The sequence below is a fragment of the Halichoeres trimaculatus genome, unplaced genomic scaffold (assembly GCF_033239565.1).
Source record: "Halichoeres trimaculatus isolate MK-OKI-2021-1 unplaced genomic scaffold, fHalTri1.1 fHalTri1_scaffold_11, whole genome shotgun sequence".
In the NCBI taxonomy this organism is placed as follows: Eukaryota; Metazoa; Chordata; class Actinopteri; order Labriformes; family Labridae; genus Halichoeres; species Halichoeres trimaculatus.
Genome location: NW_027437189.1, coordinates 5,952,761 through 5,973,370, shown reverse-complemented (window position 1 = coordinate 5,973,370; position 20,610 = coordinate 5,952,761). Strand labels below are relative to the sequence as shown.

The 20,610-nt window shown below is 39.5% G+C and overlaps 1 protein-coding gene across 2 annotated transcripts in view; it reads left to right on the top strand.

Moving 5' to 3' along the window:
- Positions 1-17,406, top strand: part of tshz2 (teashirt zinc finger homeobox 2) — a 71,097-nt gene extending 53,691 nt beyond the window's left edge. For both annotated transcript variants that reach the window (XM_074682045.1, XM_074682044.1), the window contains exon 2: positions 13,689-17,406. In XM_074682045.1, coding sequence (XP_074538146.1) covers positions 13,694-16,729 — 3,036 coding nt within the window. In that variant the 5' untranslated portion in view covers positions 13,689-13,693 and the 3' untranslated portion in view covers positions 16,730-17,406. The remainder of the gene's footprint in view (positions 1-13,688) is intronic.
- The last annotated feature ends 3,204 nt before the right edge of the window (positions 17,407-20,610 follow it).

The window sequence follows — 20,610 nt, the reverse complement described above, 5'->3', positions numbered from 1 at the left end:
TATTTCCATACGTCTTTTACATTGGCATTGCTGTTAACCAATACATCCACCAGGGGGCCGCCCAGAGTCAAAAGTTTATGACAACAACAAACTAAAAAACAAACATGACGACTGTGGAGGAGGTACTGCTAATGAAGCTCTTGCAAAGAAGACAAAAAAGGAGGCAGTGTTGTAGCAGGTGGTGGTTGGTAAGACAGTTGGATATGTCGCGAAAGTTCCGCCATTGTTATTTCTTCTTCATGTCTCATTATAGCTTCATATCGGATAGTAACAGCAACACTGCCCCCAAGGATTCCAGTGGTACTGCTCCGTTTGCCTGTATTTGTAAACTTTATGAAACACTGAGCATGAATGGGCCTTTAAGTTTATGTGCAGTGTACCTCATTGACCCAACTGGTACAGCGACCTAGCTCAACTATCAATCCCTTTTTGAAGTGTAACTTCAGGAAAAGCCTGAATATTGTTTTTATAATGAAATTAAATGTAAGTGATGAGGAATAAAGCAAGGTTGGTTATGTTCTCAGAGTCTTTTAACGTTTTAACGCATTTGGAACAGTTTCTTAAAAACGCACCAAGCTCAGTTAACGTATAACCTGTCCTGCTTTGTGACACCTCATTGACTCAGTTTCCAGAGAAGTGATGCCATCACTGACTGAATATTGGCACATTTTTCCTTAACCCTTAATGTAAGACAATCCTCTTTTATCCGGTGTATTTTGAGAAAAGTAACCTACCCTATATTCCAGGAAATACGGTAATTGACAGGTATGATGGTTGAAGTCTTTCTGGCCACTTCAGAACCCCATGTGTGGTAATAAATAGTCTCATAACCTTTTTTATTCTTAGAGAGAAGATTAAAAAACTAGTTTTACTTCACAAAAAAACCCCTGAAATTCATACTTGGTTTTTCTAACTATGATTACTTTGCTGCAACAAAAAAATGCATTTCCTGTCTCTATTACAAGCTGTCCGATCAAAAATTAGGCATAAGTTTAGAAAAAAAATCTAAAAGTCAACAAGAAAAGAAGTAACAAATCAGACAAATTTAATGTTTAGGATAAATTCCCAGATACTGTGCCTCAACATGTAATAAAAGATAAATCTGATGATGGGGCAAATGTTTACAAAGCATCCAGCAGTGATTGAATCGAACAGAAAAGCTCTTTATTTAGCCGGGCTAGTGGGCATGAAAAACAAACAGCGCGTCAGCCGTGTGCAGGCCATCATACCTTTCACTCAGTATCTCATAAAAGTAGAACAAAGGCCTTATGTGTGCGAGGCAGTGGTCCTTTAAACGATGGCCCACTTTCCTCCCCGCTGCCACGCAAACATTCCTGACTGACATTCAATCAGGGAAATTTGAACCAAAGCAAGATGGTCTTTTATTAGTACCGCCCTGTTTGCTCGACTGGTCAGCTCCAATATGCGGAGCGCTTTGAGTGGCACACTGTAAGATGATGGGTTCACTCTCTGATAAGGGTGAATGAGGGGTAAACTGCTATTCTGCAGAAAGGAACCATCAGACCTCATCATGTCGCTCCTGGAGAGCCGTGTCACGAGCTCTTCAGAAAGCGAGTGACAGAGCGGCTCCCGCTCAGCCTGCCGCCGTCGCTGCTGCTGCTCGTGGAGAGTACAGTGAAGCTGAAGCCGCCCTGCTTCTGCTCCGCCAACTGGAACTGTGCATCAGTCAGGGCAGAAAAGATCATCCATAATCTGACAAATATACGCTGAAGCCTTTAAGCCTCCACATGTAACGTTATCCTGCATGCTCATCCAAATTGTTTATGTTTACCTTTCCTTGTTAGCAGAAGAGGACAAATAGGAGGGATAATGTTGTTTACAGTACATTTCCATCTGTTTCAAACAGACAGCAGCATATAGCTTAGTCAGCAGGCAGTAATTTAAAGGACTCAAAACACCACCAAATATTTCTGCATATCTCCGGTGGTCCATGAAGATGGTTTCTGACAGTGACTCCCTGATTTTATTTACTGCTCTCTCACAGGAATCGAAGATATATTAACACCATTTACAACTAACACTACTACTGAACCCAAAACTAGATCTGAAGGGAAACTCTTGGTTATTTTAAAGCAAAAGACACAGTAGAAACAGAACATCAAAATTACATTTTTAAGCATCATTGAGCAGATTACAACTAGTTATTGAAAGACTAGAATTTACAGAGATGTCCTTTTATGACATGCTAAAGCAAACAAAACCATCAGCAAAATCTATCTTTCTTTATTAAAATATGTGATGCCTTTAACCACTAAGAACAACAGGCACAGGACAACAGGAAGGTATTATTTGTCTGAAAGGAAAGAAAATGCTACTTTTGGACCAATAATGTGCAAAATCAGCCAGTTATTACTTTGACCACAGGGGGCGCCAAAGTCAACTTGATCTTTAAGGAGCCCTTACAGTATTTCTGACTTTAATCTGTATAATCTTAAAGTAAAAGTTAAAGAAATGTAGTAAAAAGCATTTTTCTGAAAGGTGCTGCGAGGAACTTATTGTTCATGTTGATTTTGGCGCCACCTGTGAATAAGATGCATATCTCAATAGTTACTGATTTGTCATTCCCTGTACATATTTTCTGCAGAAAATGTAAAAGCAAACTTCTATTTTAATAATTTTCTAATATTTTTCAATGTATAAAAAATCAAATAATTCATGTGAATTCTTTGACATCTTTTTTGTAGATATTTGAATATATTTTTTCATTTTTTTTACTGCTTACTGCTGGCTTTGACTGGCTTTAATGCAGTTTAACTGACATAACTACTCCTCTGAAAAACTGTATGCTAACTGCTGATAAAAAACAGAAGAATAAAAAAACAGTAATGCTAGGTTTGGTAAAACTGTTCTTGTCCTACGAGATTCTGAGCCAAAATATAAAATAAATAAATAAATAAATAAAAAAGAGAAGCTTTTGGTTTTTCAAAGAATCTGTGAAAAACTGCATTGACAAAATAAACAACACTAGCATCAAGCACTAACTTTCACAAGGCCAAACTAGCATAACATAAGTACACAACATCATTCACAGAAAGCAAGGCTTCAGCAGAAGGAGCAGTAACTTTTTGACTAATCATCTAATTGTCCCTAACTTTCAAAAAGTATAACTATTGCATATAGGGATTGTTACCTTTCACATTAAAATAACACTGGTACTGATTCCCGTTACCTGGCAATTGGTATTGGTACTCACCGGTACCAATTTTCCGTACTTTCGTGTATTGATGTGGTAAAAAAATGTCACTTTGCTTAATTATAAAATCTAAATTCTTTTCAATTTAACAAATTTATTTTTCATTTTATTACCTTGCAATGCTGTGTTCATGTTCAGCATGGAAAATCTCCTACTCTTCCACTCCCACACAGTCACAAAGATGTGTTTAGGCACCCAAACCCGGTACCTTTTGATATCATGTGAATCGGTACCCAGTACTTTTGACAGAATTCAGTCTGTACCCATAAAGTACCTCATTTGGTACCCATCCCTAATTGCATTGTATAGATGTTTAAAGCACCCAACCTTGCTATCAGGCGTTTAAAACAATGGCACAGATATTGTCAGTCTAGTTGCTGACGATTACTGATTATCTTGTCGTTTTTAGGCCATGAAGAGGTTTCAATGTCAATTTTAATCTCTGTAACAACCACTTAAAAACTCCTCACTGGGGCTTTAAAAAGTAGTTAAGTTGGAGAGCAGTGGTAACCTAAAAAAAGGGAATAATTTAATAACAGTATAAAATACACAAAGCAGATCAGATCTGCCAAACGTAACTGTGAACTGCTGAAGATTTGAACAAATGTTATGAACTTATAGCCTGAAAGTATAAGTTTGTAAATTTATTCACTGCACCTTTATGGAATAGTGCAACCAAACATGTACAAACCTGTACATGTGTTTTTGGTAATTCTAAGAAGGCTTAACACACCTGGATATAACTAAGCAGTTCATGGTTTTGCTGCTGTTAAATGTTGTTTTGACAGATTTTGCAGATGTATCTTATAAAATGAGCATTCTGTATGAATATCCCCGTCCCCTTCCCTCAGCCTGGTTTGTCCATGCATGTGATTGTATACGTTGCCCACAAACGGCACATTTCCACCTGTCCTCGTGTCTCTGCTCTGCTCACACTCCCTGACACAGGGACGGGGAATGTTGTGTTGTATGTTTTCCTCCGCCCCTGCTGATAGGGGGACCCTTCGGTGAGATGCAACACCAGGCGTCTGCATGTGATGCGGCGGCGGCGGTGGCGGTGGCTGTGGCACGTTCAAAGTGATGACTTAGGTGCTGGAGTGCAGATTGCAATGCTCTCCCACCACTCACTTCCAATTAGGCGGCGGGCCGTCTGACGCGTCTCGGAGCAGAAGCTTCTAGTAGGCATCAAAAAGAGCAGCATCTCTGGGTGACATCATGGGAGAGGAGGGAGGAGGGGGGGAGGAGGGGGGTCCTGGAGCTGGGAGCTGGATGTGGCTCACTGAATATCATGATTAGCATCCGTGCAACACGAGAAAACAGACTCTTGGAAATCCTCACAATCGTAGGAAGAGATAATAATCTCAATTCTCCGAGTGTGTGCAGCCCTCAGATTTTATTCTGTTTGTTGATTGTGCATTTCCAAACTTCTCTGTGTTTTTAGTTAACAGAATGTTGGTTGTGAAAACATTTTTGATTAATTGCCATAATTATTGTGATCATTTTTGCCCAAATGAACAGCCAGATGGCAGGATATGGTGTCATATTTGCGATCCTATCATATTAATCTGGCTGCGGGTCCATCTGAACACATTGTGCCGTTTTCTGTGTTCACAATCTGTCCTCGAGTTGTCCATGTCTTTTTTAGAGCTGCAAGTTTTTATTTGATTATATTAGACGATTAAATATTAAAGCTGAGGGTGTATGAAAGCAAGGCATTTATCTGCATGAATGGCTTGTGTTTAGTGAAGTAAGTAATGCGCTTTAAGTAACATCTCCGTCATGCATACAAAAATTAACATGAGTGTTTCCGTCTCTCGGTTTTGTCAGAGGCTCTGGAAGATCCGACGAGACCGCCCTGTAGGGGTTCATGACTGCTTTTAGACCTGATTTTCACCGTCGAGCACAAAGATTGCACTTTTATCCGCACCGCAACACTCTGACTGTAAAATCTAAAGCCGCATACAGGATGATGTAGAGACATTTTCTGGTTTTACAGCCTTTTTAAGGTGTTTTTTAAAAAGCGCAGGAATGAAATACAGGGTCAGATGGGAGCTAATGACACATCCCGACTTAAAAAGCGAGTCAAAAACTGTTTAATTCTGTGATATCAATTAACCTCCAGACAAATTTCGTCAAAGCGAGCAGCCAGCCTGTGATTGTTCTCTCTTTACTCTGCAGTGTCCTTGGGCTCGGGGAGACTGTTTCCTGTCAGGGAACAATGAAGAGAGAGGTGTTTACAGATCTTTACAGATGGCTCCGGGGCTCAGAATTAGCTCTTCACCATTTCTCATGTGATTCAGTTCAGACTTAACTTCAGATGTGTCATCAAGACTATCATCAGGAAGTCTGACAATGTTTCCGTTTGATCTTGACGTGCTCGGCTCACCGAGTTAGTCAGTTATCACTGTCAAATATTAAACCCTGTGACATGTGTGTGTCTAATGATAGCTCGCTGAAGAGAATCGCTTCATGGTGACTTTTATAAACACGCCATCCTGTTCCTAACTTTGCAGGCACAAAGGAGCCTCACAACTTTAAAATTATGTACTTTTTGAGTGACATTTCACACCTATTTATAACAACAGATGAGCACGGTGACTAAGTGTTTTTTAAGACACCATTAATTGGGCTCACATGAGAGTGAAAACAGAAAGAAGAAACGGATAATTCTTCCTGAGACAGCCTGGAGATTGTTCAGTGATCCTGACCTGCGTTGTTAGCGTGTTCTCAGCCTCTCCTTCTCTTTTTTTTCCCCCTCCTTCTTCTTCTTCTCCTTTTTTTTTTTTTTTCCTCTTCCTCTACATGGCATAAATCCGGGAGATGAAAATGTCATGGAGCAGGTTCATTTTGCAAAGAGGTTTTGATTGCCATGCGCGTGTAATTGATTGTTCCAAGGACAGGGGGAAATCTAGAAATGTCATAACAGTCCTGCTTAGGTTGGTCCCACCACTAGGCAATCAATGGGAAGTAAAAAGAGATATTGATTTGCGAGCAGCAAAAACTGTAGCTTGAGACAACCGGAGAGCGGTGGGGAAAGTGGCACAGACGTGCAGACCTGTCACTGGCACCTATGAATTACCCAATCTCCTCTGAAGATAGTGTTACGGCGGATACTCTCAAAGTCCTGCGCTGGGTATTGCAGCTGTCCATTAGCTAAGCTCCTCAGGCTGCTAACTCTCCATGGCTTGTCAGATTAATGAAGGAAATGTTGTCGACCTTCCAGGGGATAAATGTTGATGTTCTCAAATTTTCAAAAGTTTCTGCTGGCATGTTGGCGTTGGAAACGAGACGCTCTTTTACAGCTGGCACGCACGCTCCTGAATGATTGACACATTTTGAATCGCTCACACAAGGGAGGGGGGTCCGCTCGCCGTGAAGATATTAATTCTTCAAGTAGTAAATATATTGTCATGTAAGCCTTTAGCAGCGATCCAGCTGGACAGCATGCTGCCATGAAAGTAGCAGTAAATGTAATCTACAATTTCCTACGCAGTTAGCTGGTTTCTCTAGATGTAAGGGGAAAAAAAGGCTTTTGGCTCGGAAACAAGCTGCTGCTTCTGTAAATCCAGGCCTCGCTATGCCAAGAGTCTGCTCTAACGGATAAAGGTTATAAACATTTCAACTGCCTGATTTATGACGGACACCTCAGGTTTTTTGACCTTTGCATATCTCTGTCTGAAGATATAAATTTGTAGTGACACAGATTGGAGGCTTTACAGCAGTTTATGACATGCTAAATCTCAGGCGAGGCATGCCAGCCTCTTGTTTTCTGAGGCTAGTTAGGCAGGGAGTTGCCTGACTTGGACTCTAAAGCAACATTTTGAAGAACAGTGAGGAAAAAAAAAGAAGTGCCTGAAGATAAGAAAAGCTGTTTTAGTTTGCACTTTTAGTTCAAACTGTGGCACACCACTTCTCAAAAGTTTTTCTCAACAAACTTATTTTTCATTACACAGTCAAACAACCACAGTGTAATGAGAACGAACGTCCCATTGTTCTTTAAGGGTGTAAAAAAACATCACGAACCTAAAGAACAGCAACACTGTGTTTTGTCATAGGGTACCAGCTTTCAAAACCATCCCAAACCACCAGTTTGATGAATAGTTTGTAAATGTTTCCTTTTGGCTGGAACCAGTCGATGTTGAGTTGCACAGAAGAAGCTTAGTGTTGTAACAGGAAGTGGATTAATATAAATGAAGAGAAGAGTAGAATATCTCCAACTAGTTTAGTAGCATAGGGACAAAAATGAACTCTTGTGTCACAAAACCTCCTTCATCTTGTTGTTTTTTTTATGCTCATACCAACTTTGGACATCCTGTTAAAATTAATGAAAAATCTTCTTTTGAATAAGATTTAACAAAGCCAACAGCTCAACTTTTGTTTACCACCTTTCTTACAAACAATCGTACAACCCAAAGTGGTTCACAAAGGACAAAGAAATGTGTTAAAGCATGGATCTAACTTATATCTTGGTACCAGTATATATACTGAGCTAATCCAATACCAGGATTAATTCAACATCTTAGCTCTGCACTCAGCACAAATGCACAGACCTACCAGGGTTGATGATGAAGTGCATAGAACTGAGTAGAATAGATCCGTCCCATGGATCGGCCCCTTGTCACTGATGTCCAGTCTGGCTTTCTGAGTGCATATCAGCCAGATATGTGGTACCAGGATCAGATCAGGGCTAGGGATGGGTACCAAATTAGGTACTTTCATAGGTACCAACCAAATTCTGTCAAAAGCACCGGGTACCGATTCACAAAAAAATCAAAAGATACCATGTTTAGGTACCTAAACACATCCTTGTGACTGTTTTAAGACTGGTATCGGACAGTGACAGTGACACTAAATAAAATAATTCATTGACATTTTGCTGAATTCAATTCAACCCAAATTTAAAGCATTGAACTATATTTTTCTTTCTTTTTTTAACTTTATTTCCTTTTTTTTTAATTTTTGTAATTTTTTAAAATTTCATTTTTTTCAGATCTGGCAAAGTTTTGACATTTTTGCAAATATCTAGTATTTTGAAATTCTACAATTTTTGCAAATAACTTAGATTCAGCTTCTTTGAAAAAAAATGATTTTTTTTTACTTTCTAGAAAAAAAGGTAATCTTAAAATTACAGTTTTTTTCTTTTCTTTTCTTTTTTTTGTCAATTCATAAAATTGTGGAATATTTTTAAAATTACATATTTTGTATTTTGTTTTTATTTTTTATATTTTGCAAATTTATGAAATGGCAATTTTGGGGAATTTTTAAAATTTTGCACATTTTTTTTACTTTTTGACAAAAATTGCAAATTTGGGGATTTGAAAGTTTTGGAAACATTTTGCAACTTATTTAAGTTTCATTAATTAAGCAAAGTTATGAAGTTTGTGCCATTACAAATGCATTTAATTAAAAAAAGGCAAATTTAGTAAAAAAAAAATAAAAATAAAAAAAAACTTAAGATATCAATTCTTATTGAGATAATTATTCACTAGATTTTTACTTTGTTTAGAATTTTATACACTTTTTTGTCTTTAATGTGGAGATCAAGTAGATTTTCTGGCTCCTGAATGACATTAATCCAGGTGAGCTGAGGCAAAATGGCTCTTCTGAAAGTAAAGGTTGCAGACCCATGAACTAGATTCTGAAAAGTGCATTTACCAGTAATAAAATCAACCTTTAAAAAAAAGGTGTTCATAGAGTTGCTTTTTATGCCAATAAATCACTTTCAAAGAGCAGAATTTGAAGGAAAAACAAACATCTTGGTTGCATTTCAGTGTACAGTAAAGTCATAAAGTATGTCATATAGCACACACACACACACAGTTTGTCTGAAGCTGCTCTATTGTCCTTGAATCTGATCTGGTATGAAGAGTAATGCTGCTTGGCATGGCAGCACTACAGTGGCAGAGCGAGCTGGCAAAGCACGGTTATAAATGGTGCTGGAAGTGGAGTAAGACATGCAGGTATCTTGGACTGATCCCTGCCAGAAGGTTAATTGGTGCCTCTGGATGTCTGCGTCTTAGGGCATCTGATAGAAAGGCAGAGAACAGCAGGAAGGGCAGCTGTTAATCTCTGTCAGCTCTATCCTTAAAAAAGCATGATAAGAAATCACATCCACTCGATGCCTTCGCAGGTATTTCCTGGAAAACACTATGTGCTCTTCTTTGTCTTATCCGCGTTTATCTTATTAATGGGGTGACTTTTAAGCTACATAAAATTTTCAGGAAATAGCTTCTTCATTCACTGGGCTTGAGCCATTTCTCCTAAACCATTACCGGACTGGAAAAATACTCTTTTCTCTACTTGGGTGCGTGATCTTCCCAGTCCTGCACTTTTAGTGACGACTTTGAAGCGAGAGGACATCAACTGTGAGCTTGTCATGGCCATTGGTGTTCTCCTTCACTCTGAATACTATATATAAGACTATAAATAAAACATACCTCTGTGCTCTTGACAACTCTCTCCCTCAGCATCAAGGGTGTTTTGGAGGCCATCACTGATCTCCGTCGGCCAATCAAAACATCCCTCTTGCGGTGAATCAAGGTCACAGCACATCAGGGCTCTCGGGTGCGAGTGTGTGTGTGCGAGAGGCTCTTGTTCGCCAGGCCCCATTCTCCATGTTTGTTTTGAAAGTCCGAGTCCCATCTCCATCTCCGTCCATTAGCTGGCAGGCAATTCACCTCCAGGGTTTCTCTTGAGGCGCTTGTGAAATATTGATACAAAAAAAAAAAAGTCTTATTTTCAGAAAGGCGAAGACGGAAAGGCGTTCTATGGGGCCGCCCAGTGTGGGACTCCTGAGTGCTCGGCTTCAGCCAAGCCCTCATGGAGTGCCCTCTATTCAGAGAGGAAATATTAACCAGGAGGAAAGCAGAAGCGCCCGGACAGGGCTGTTATGTCCTATTCATATTTAACTCCCAGCACCACGTCCTTCTCCCAAAATGCACATCTTCCAGCATGACTACGAGGCGGAAAATATCTCAGATATGTGACAACTCTGACAAACTGCGTTTACTGCGGGATGCCTTCAGAAGAAACTCAAACACTGGTTGTGATATTGTTGCGTGGGTTGCCGCATGGTTAGATTTAAAATAATCTGAAACACTTATTGTCAGAGAGGAGCGCTTTGATCCCCCGCTTTATGCTGAGTCAGACTTTCCTCTAATTGGATGATGGGAAATATGTCAATTAGAAATACTGTTGTTTAATTATCTGTTAATTGAAGCAATAATGTTTGTGCGCTATGAGTTAAGAGACTGAACAGGTGAATAGTGAAAGAAGTAATTGCTGTTTATGAGACTGTCAGGGAAAATATAATGATGTGACAGATTGTTGCTAATTTTTTTGATATTTTTTTTATAATCGTCGCGTTTTAATGCTGATAATTGAAGCAGCTTTTCATCCAGCGTGATTAACATCTTCATCTGTTTCCACCAGTATTGCTTTCTCATCTTTTCAGTCAAAGTCTGTTTTATTTATCGGTGGAGCAATGCGGGACATTAAAAGCGTCCGTCTGTGTTTGGCTTCAGGGGAAGCAGAGGTGCGGCAAAGAGGAGAGAGGTTTTCATTTTCATCGCCGTTTTGAGGCGTCCATAATCACCAAGGAATAGGTCGTTTACAATAACGCTTAACAGGCTCCAGAGGAATCGATTTCTTTTTGTCACTCAGTGGCCAATGATTGTTGTAAACATCTCAACTTGAGGCCAGAAAAACCTTGGACACAGCACTAAGTCAATGGCCTGTCGTGAATCACAGGGCGCTGTTACACCAGCAGCAGTCTGTTAGTGAAGACATTACGTCCTGCTCCACTCCAGTCTCTCAGGGCACAAAGCAGCCACTATTATGTCCTCTTAAAAGGATCTTGTAAAGAATATTCGTTTTTATTTTTATTTTTTTATTTTAAGGAAAACTCTTATTTTATTTATTATTTTTTATGTTATATTTTAACTTATTTTTAATAGTTTTTTTTTGTTGTAATTTTTTTCTTCGTTAAATGTTTTTCCTTTTATTATCTTATTTTAGCTGATTTTATTTCACACCTGCTGTTACACTTTCTCATTTTACCATATTTTTCCAAATTTTATTGTATTCTGTTTTTTTTATATATATATATATATTATTTTATTTATCAATGTATTTACACATTTACTTATCTTATCCTCCAGTAGGGTTGCACGATATATCGATACTGAGAAAGTATCAATACCCCCGTTTTCAAAAAGGAAACAATACCACGTGTTTTAAGCAGGGTGTCCGCTGGGTCTTAAAAAGTATTAAAAGTTGATAAATCAATTGTGGGAAAATTAAGGTTCTAAAAATGTTTTAAAAGTCTTAATTATTGTTTTCTGAGGTATTAAATTTCATTGGTGTTCAAGCTTTGACTCCAAAAGTATTCATGAATATTTCTTTTCCTCCTTGCAACTGTCCCCTGATTGGGCCGTTAAGCATTTGGCCAGTGAAGTTGTCAGCTATTGGAGCTTAGCAAAATTTCCTAAATTTTGATAACGATGAAACAAGTTCTTGTTTTTTCAGCTAGTTGGCCTTGAATAATTGCTGTTACTTGTTGTATGGGAACAAGAATGGGAGTGTCAATAAACCTGCCAGTAGTTTAATTTATTCTTTCAAGCTTCATTCCTTCACAGCTTACCTCATTTCTATTGAAATAAAAACCACAACTGTTAAAGATGGGTTGCTACCAACAGCTTAAAATTGCGATGAGGTCTTAAAACTTTTTGAAAAGTTTTTAAAATAGTCTTAAAAAGGTATTGTAATTGACCTCTGGGTTTCAGCATACACCCTGTTGAAGTGAGTGTTACACAAGTCTGCAGCAGACCTGGGCAACAGACAGAACTTCACAACGACACACGTTTCACTATTTTAGAGTCAGCCTTCTCACTATAAGATTCACGCTGCTCTAAACTCTCCTTATTGGAGAGGATGCTGCGTTAGAGCAGAGCTACGTTAGTTTAACTCACTACATGTCGAGTCAACACCAAAAAAGAAAGAAAGAAATCAGCTAAGGCTCTGATAAACTCTTCATCAACGAGTGCTGCACAGTTATCTGTATCTGTCTCTGAGGTCTCCTGCAGCATCTTTGGATCAAAACCAACTTAGAGAGACAGGGGGTGGATGGTTTTTGAGTTTTCGATATAACGCCCAAGTACAGGACTTGATTTGACTTTGAAAAATATAAGCGATCCCAGAAGCATACTTAAAGTTGGGGGACAATCAGAGACTCCCTCCATATTCATTAATTCTATATACCTGCTCATAACTGAACAACATTGACTTTTTTTCTATTTAGTTATATTGTACACAACTGTATACAATTGAATAAATTGTCAAAGCACAATTTAGAAATCTCTCTTAGCCCCACAGACACACAAACAGATGTCAGAAAAATCAGCATTGACTCACTTTAAATTCTACAGTTTTTTTGAAAATAACTTAGATTTAACTTCTTTTAAAAAATAGCTTTTTTTAATTTTTAGAAAAAAAGGAAATTTTAAAATTACATTTTTTTCTTTTCTTTTCTTTTTTGTCAATTTATGAAATTGTGTGTGGAATATTTAAAAAATTACATATGTAATTGTTTGGTTTTTATTTTTATTTTTTGCAAATTTATGAAATTGTGGCAATTTTTTTTAATTTTTAACTTTTTGCACTTTTTTTTCTTTTTGACAAAAATTGCAAATTTGGGGAATTTTAAAGTTTTAGAAACATTTTGCAACCCATGAAGTTCCATAAATTAAGCAAAGTTATGACATTTGTGCCATAAAAAATATTTTAACCAAAAAAGGGGCCAATTTATCAAAAAAATTAAAAAAAAAAAAAAACTTAAGACATCAGCTCTCTTTGAGGTTATTATTCACTAGATTTTTACTTAGTTTGGTATTTTAATCACTTGTTTAAACTTGGAGAGTTCACTGGACTCTCCATGATCACCATCACCTGAGGCAGCCTTCCTTTCAAGCTGCTTGTTCTATTCATTTTCTGATGTTTTAAGTTTTGCCATGGTGTCATTTAAAGTATCTGTATTGAGATATTTTAGACAGGTATCGTATCGACTCACAATTTTGGTATCGTGACAACACTACCCTCTAGTGGTTTCGAGTTTTTTTTTTTTTAATTAATTATTATTTTAGTTTTAACTCCTGTGTTTCCCCATTTTAATTCGAGATTTTCTCAGTCCTCGTATTCTGTTTTCTGACAGAATTTCCTTTTTATGTCTTTTTGTGTTTGAGTGAGTGAGTGTGTATATTGAATGAGGTAAGGGGGGGCTTATGTTTTCATTTATGCAATTATGCAATTTTCTGCTTTTTATTCCACTTCTTTTAAAAAAATAAAGTTTGATTGAGTGATTGAAGCCATATCTTGGCTATATGATTGTTCAACCTCAGGGATTTGAATTACACATTCACATAACTGTTGTTGCTCCAGCATCACTAACTTTTCTTCTTCTTCTTTCTTCCGTTTTCAGTGTACATGCCTGATGAAGACCCCGCTCTCCAGGATTCCATCGCCGAGGAAGATGCGGACAACGACGCTCAAACCGAAGAGGAATGCTCGGAGAAGACCAGCCCCAAAGTGTCAGAGGACAGAGAGCTCGACAACAAGAGCACCAACACCTACAGCAACCAGAACTCTCCCGTTAGCGTCCTGTCCAATCAGGAGGCAGAGCTAGAGTCCCGCCTTAGCGACAGCAGCGACAGACTCTCAGACTTCAAAACCTCCTCGCCACCGGAGAGCCAGAAGGATGAGGAGAGCCGCAGCTCCAAGCATAAAGACGAGACGGGCGGTAGCTTGGAGAAGATGAGGGCGGCCTATGCAAACTTCCTCTCTGATTCCTACTGGACGGGGATCGGGATGGACTTGAAAATTGGCAAAAACACCAGCAAAGCCAACTGCGACAGCACCAACGGAAGCACGAAGAGCGAGTTCGACTGGCACCAGGACGCCCTCTCCAAGACCTTACAGCAGACGCTGTCCCCGAAACCCGCGTCCAAACCCAACCTCTTCAGCTCCGTGCACCTGTACAGACAAACCACCAAACCCTGCGGCTCCGTCTTCACGGGAGCCAGCCGCTTCCGCTGTAAGGACTGTAGCGCCGCTTACGACACTCTGGTGGAGCTCACGGTGCACATGAACAAGAGCGGGCATTACCAGGACAACAACCACAGCAAACAGAGCAACGCCACCGCTTCGTCCTCCAAGTCGAGGAAACGAAACCTGCAAGACATGGAAGGGAAAGAGGACGCTCAGAAAGTTTTGAAGTGCATGTTCTGTGGTCACTCATTTGACTCTCTGCAGGATTTGAGTGTCCACATGATTAAAACGAAGCATTACCAAAAAGTGCCTTTAAAAGAGCCGATCCCGGTAATCACGCCCAAGCTGTTGCCTCCGGCGAAGAAGCGGGCCTTTGAAACGGCGAGACCCTGCTCCCCTGATTCCACCACTGGTCTGTCCGCGTACACCGAGGCACAGCGGGCGGCGTCACTTTCAAACGCAAACAACAACCGCTACGGCTATCAGAACGGAGCGAGTTACACTTGGCAGTTTGAGACGTGCAAGTCTCAGATTCTCAAATGCATGGAGTGCGGGAGCTCCCATGACACCCTTCAGCAGCTCACCACACACATGATGGTCACCGGACACTTCATCAAAGTCACAAACTCAGCCTCGAAAAAGGGGAAGCAGCTAGCGCTGGACCCCCTTGCCATAGAGAAGATGCAGGTTTTGGCTGATCCTGCTGCCAGTGACACTGAGGGAGAAAAGGTTTCTCCGAAAACGGCGTCCCCCGGGAGCTGTGAGAAGGATAGCCAGGGGGAAGGCTCATCAGACAAAATGGAAGAAACCGAAACTAAAGATGACAAGCAAGAGAGTGAGGATCAAAAGGCAGCCAATGGGGCCTTTAAGTACCCTTATCTCCGTGAGGAGGATCTTGAACAGGACTCAGGAGGAGGAGGGGACATTCTTAAATCTTTAGCCAACACAGTGGCCTCTGCCATCAATAAAGCTCAAACAGGGACACCGAGCTGGAGCGCCTACCCGAGCATTCACGCTGCCTATCAGCTCTCTGGCATCATCAAAAGCGCCCCTCTTTCTGCGTCTCCCCCCGCTCAGCTAAAGCAGACATTTAACCACAAGCTGAGACCGATTGCCCCTAAGGGGAAGTTTTACCCGGGTGCTGTGGGAGTCGAGGCTCCCCAGGGACAGCATCAAAATGTGGACATCAAAAAAGAAAAGGTTGGCATTAGCGATGGTAAAGAAAGTCAGAATATTAAGTTTGATCTGGCGGAGAATGATGACAGCGATTGTCAGGATGATTCCTCTTCCTCTTCAAAGCTGGATGCAGACTGTGTGAATGAAGGCAGTGAGGCGATCAAAGGGAAGTTGAGCCCAGATTTCTCTGACAGAGGCAAGACGCCGAGTCCCTCCGCCAGCAATGGACGCAGCGCTACTTCAGAGCCTCTCAGTGACACTCCGGCTCTGCTCAGCATAAACCCTCTCAGTGCGCTGCAGTCGGTGCTAAACAATCATCTGGGCAAAGCAAATAAGCCCAATCACTCAAGAATAGATAAAGTATCTGCTCACACCAAGTCTATTTACTCTGACATTAACCGCAGTGGCGAGAAACCAGCTTTAATGCTCGGAAAGGCCATAAGAAACCAGCCTGATAACGCCTTCCTGTTCGCCACTGATGACCAACCCATAGATCTAACGAAATCCAAACACAGCAAGTCGACCTCCTCCCTCCTGCAGCCGTCAGCCCCGATGCCTCAGAAATACGCTCTGTCAGACATCGCAGATATGGTCAAAGTCCTCCCGAAAGCAACGACGCCAAAACCCTCCCTTCCATCAAGAATCCCGAGCATGAAACTGGAATCTGACGTCAGGCGGTTCGAAGACGTGTCCGCCGAGGTGTACTCCGTCCACAAGCGCAAAGGCCGGCAGTCCAACTGGAATCCTCGCCATCTCCTCATCCTGCAGGCTCAGTTCGCCTCCAGCCTCTTCCAGACCTCCGAGGGGAAGTACTTACTCTCAGACCTCGGCCCTCAGGAACGGATGCACATCTCCAAGTTCACCGGACTCTCCATGACCACCATAAGCCATTGGTTAGCGAACGTTAAGTACCAACTGCGGAAAACCGGAGGGACCAAATTCCTCAAGAACATGGACACGGGACACCCCATCTTCTACTGCAATGACTGCGCTTCTCAGTTTAGGTCCCCGAACACGTTCATCACACATCTGGAGTCCCATCTCGGGTTCCAGATCAAAGACATGTGCAAAATGCCCGTAGAGCACCAGACGAAGGTCGAGGAGCCCGAACTGTCCAAGGCCCTCGGCGTCAGAGCCACTGAGGGTCTGGTCACGGACGAGGACATTGACTCAAAGTTCAAATGTAAGCTCTGCTGTCGGACATTTGCGAGTAATCACGCTGTCAAACTCCATTTGAGTAAAACTCACAGCAAATCTCCCGACAACCATTCACAATACGTGGAAATGGACAAGGACTAGTTTTCATATTTTTTCCCTTTTGTTATTTTAATACACGGGTCAGATATTTCAGCCATTTTTCGATTAGCATTGTGTAGTGTGCATCATTTCAGATATTTCATGGAGTACAGCAAAGACACACTGGTTAGAGAAATTGTATAAGGAAACACTAAGAGATACTTTTGCACCCTGCTCAATTGCATCACCAGTAATGAAATGTATTACTGCTTGAAGAAACATAAATGCTGATGTTTGCATGCAATAGCCCTGGCTATGACTACTATTTATTTGTATGATATGTCAAGTTTCAATTGTATTTCAAAGACAAAATAATAAACTAATTGTACTTTACAACCTCTGTGATACAGTCCACCTGCAGAAACGTGCAGCTCTTAACACAGGTAGCCCAACACACCATAACACACACACACACACACACGCCGACCTGTACAGTGTATTGCTATGTAAAGATGTTTTGTGTTGCAACGATAGAAGAAAGAGAAAAAAAAAAAGCACTTTAATAAATGTTTAATCACCAGTTTAGAGTTGGATTCTGTACATGACTCAAAAAGAATTAGGTTATTTCACATGTAAATATATTTTAGAAGAAAACAAAAAAATCTGAGCATTTCATGCAGCGAGGACGAGAAGAAGACAGACGATACCTGTGATACCTGCACCTTTTTTTACTTATTCAAATAAAGAGTTAACATTTGATAACAGCTTGTTTATCCTTTTTTTCTTTTGTAGGCTCTACTGAAAAGTGTTTTCCTGAATAAGCAGCAGCTTTTCTGTTGATTATTTTCAAGGTTTAAACTTGAGTGAGGAGTTTTTGAGTGATTATGATACAAACTGAAACTAGATATTTTTTAAAGACTTACAAAAGCAAAGCAACAAGGTCCAGACAAGAGGGCAGATGAGAGGACGCAGATTGTTCTGCAGAAAATTTGATTTTTCTTTTTCAGGAAGCTCTGGTTAAAAATGTACCACTTACGACAGCGCTATTCAATTAGCGACCCACGGGCTTCATGTGTTCGATGAGAAAAACATCTTTTACTAACACTGACAAATTCTTACAAATATTCCAACATTGTTATAAATATTGACTGTAACGCCTGTTGTAACCTAGCAACAAACCCACAATACATTGTGTCATTGAGCAGATGTGTTAGAAAAGTTAACGTTAGCAGTACTGCATAGGTGAAAAAAGCATGTCTCTTTCTAACCTGAAACAAAAATCAGCATGGAAAATCATAAGGAAATATTTATTATTGTTTATTTTAGCACCAAGTCTAAAAACCAAACCAAGGGCAGCTGAAATTCAGAGTTTGACTGCGTCTAGCAGACTAGCATAGCTCAGGAGAGAACCACAGTAGCTAAACTTTGCTGCTAAAATTCTGCCTCCCAGCTCATGTCCTTAGTCTGCAAATCCGGCCTGACCAAATTTTTAATCTAGTCTCCCTTAAGCTGTCAATAAAATTAAAAAGAAGCCATGAAACAAAAAATTGAAAAATCAGAAAACATCCGAAAGAAGAAATTGCAGTTTGCCCACAGGGGGCGCCAAAGTCAATATAAGAGCTTTAAGTGATTTGCTGGGAAATGTCGGTTCGTTTTTCTCAGAGCTTTATATGACAGTGTAGAAGTCTTGACATCCAATATAAACATTTTTTAGGAGAGTTTGTCTGTTTGTGAACAACAGAACTCAAAAATTAACCAACGGATCTTGATGAAATTTTCAAGCAGATTTAATACAAAGATTCTCAACAAAGTAGCTTCAGACAGACAAGTGTGAACAGCCAAGACTGCAAAATTGTAGCTGTATCTATTTAGGAAAGTAGCTAGGGAATTTAATCATGCATTTAATTATGTATCACTGAAAGCAAGAGGTCCAGATTTGGCTTCAACCAGCAGTCTTTTGTATCATGTCATGGCCTATTCTCTCCTTACTTTTAAAATAATGACAATAATTATAACTGTATATGTATCCAGAGATATACCCACTTCTTTTACTATCCATACCCATCAAAAACAACCAAAACCTTTTTTTTATTTTTATTTTTTTAATTTTATTTTGTTGTATTTTTCATTTTTTTTGTCTTTTTTTTGGTTTTGTTTTTTTGTTTTTGTTTTTTCTTTTAATTTATATCATGTTTCCAATATAAAAATTCACAAGCACAACTATTATTATTATTATGCATTTTAAAATCTCAATTAAAAAAAAAAAAAAAAAAAAAAAAAAAACACCAAAACAGCAAAAATAAATGAATAAATGCATCCCACTGAAAACAATAAATTAAGATTAACTGGGAAGAATTTTTTAAATATATTCCATTCAATGTAAGTTTTCATAAAACCCAACTTTTATCATTTTCTACAATATTAGATACATGTATAAGTATATAAATAGTAATCCTCCCCACCCAGAAAAATAAATAAATAAATAATAAAAATGATGCAGATTTAAAAGAATTTGCAATATTAGTATTTTTAGCCATCGAATAAGAAGTAACCTAATGTGTACAAAAAATTCCATTGATGATCAACATGCAACAACAAAAACAGCCCCAATGTGATCTAAATTAATGTTATCCAATAATCAATAGCTCTGTTGATAGCAGCTAAAGTCAGGATCATAAACCATAAAACAAAGCCTTTTCTCAGTATCTTTATCTGAGATGTCGTCTTCCTCTCCATGTTTTCCCACAGAGTAAGCAGAGTCTGCATCCTCCCTCCGTACAGTACACTGCATCCTCTCTTTTTACCGTATGACTCTTAGATACACCTCACAGATACATCTTCTTGTCAGACTTTATTGCTTTCCTGTGAGCGCGGCTGCTGTTGCTGCAAGATGGTATCATAACAATTAAACATATTTCCTCCAGCTCTATTATTTCAAGGCTATTAAAAATAATTGCCTCCTAAATTCATAAACATTTTATGCAATTCATCTCTTTTCAAGCAATCAAGTCCTCAATTACCTCCACCCATCAAATCCCTTTTTTATAACGGCCGACTGACATTTGATGGTAAATGGGAAAAAGCACATGGGCACTGTGGTGATTTGAATGCTGTGACACCAACTTGCCCCCTATTGTTGGAAATGAGCAGGCAATCACGTTGTTCATCAGATGACTCCTAATGCAGTTAAAGTATTCAGCTATAATTTCTCCCTGCATTTATAATTACTGTCAAAGACCACACACCTCAGTGAGCAGATTAAAGCTATAAATTATTTAGTGCCTTTCTTCGCCGATGGATCTCTGATTTGTCTGTAGGGCCATTATGCTTTAGAGGAGCAACTTATTCTAAATGGAGGCTGCCATTGTCCTTAAGATGGTGCAGAGTGCTCTGGAAAAAGAGCATTATCAGATGTGCCACTGAGTGCAAATTTAAGTGAGACTCATTGCTTTTAATTTATATAAAAAAGAGGCTTAATGCACATGTATGTTTAGTGTGAATTTGTATTAATTAACCTCATTTCTGTCAGAGAAAATCAAATGTGGGTTCAAGTCTGTGAGTGTGTTTACAAGATTTTGGTTTTTCCGGTTCTCATTGGGTATTTTACGTCTTCTGTTTTTGTTTGTGTGTGTGTAAACACATCCATATTCCAGAAACAAGAATACAAAACCCTACTGTGGTTTTGAGAAACAGGATTTTGAGATCTGCAGACGTCAAAAAGCTAAATGACATGCCTTAGCATAGCCGCTAACAGCAACCGCCTGAGGCACCAGCTCAGCTAAGTGTCATTCTCACTTTCAAAGCAACAAATTATCAAAATTATAACATTTTGGTGTCTAAGAATTGAATATAAATTGGAAGTTTGACTGACGCAACTCAAATTGGGGGGCTTGTTTAAAGAGGGGGTATTGTCCTTTTTTCAAAAAGCTTTATTCTGGCCTTTT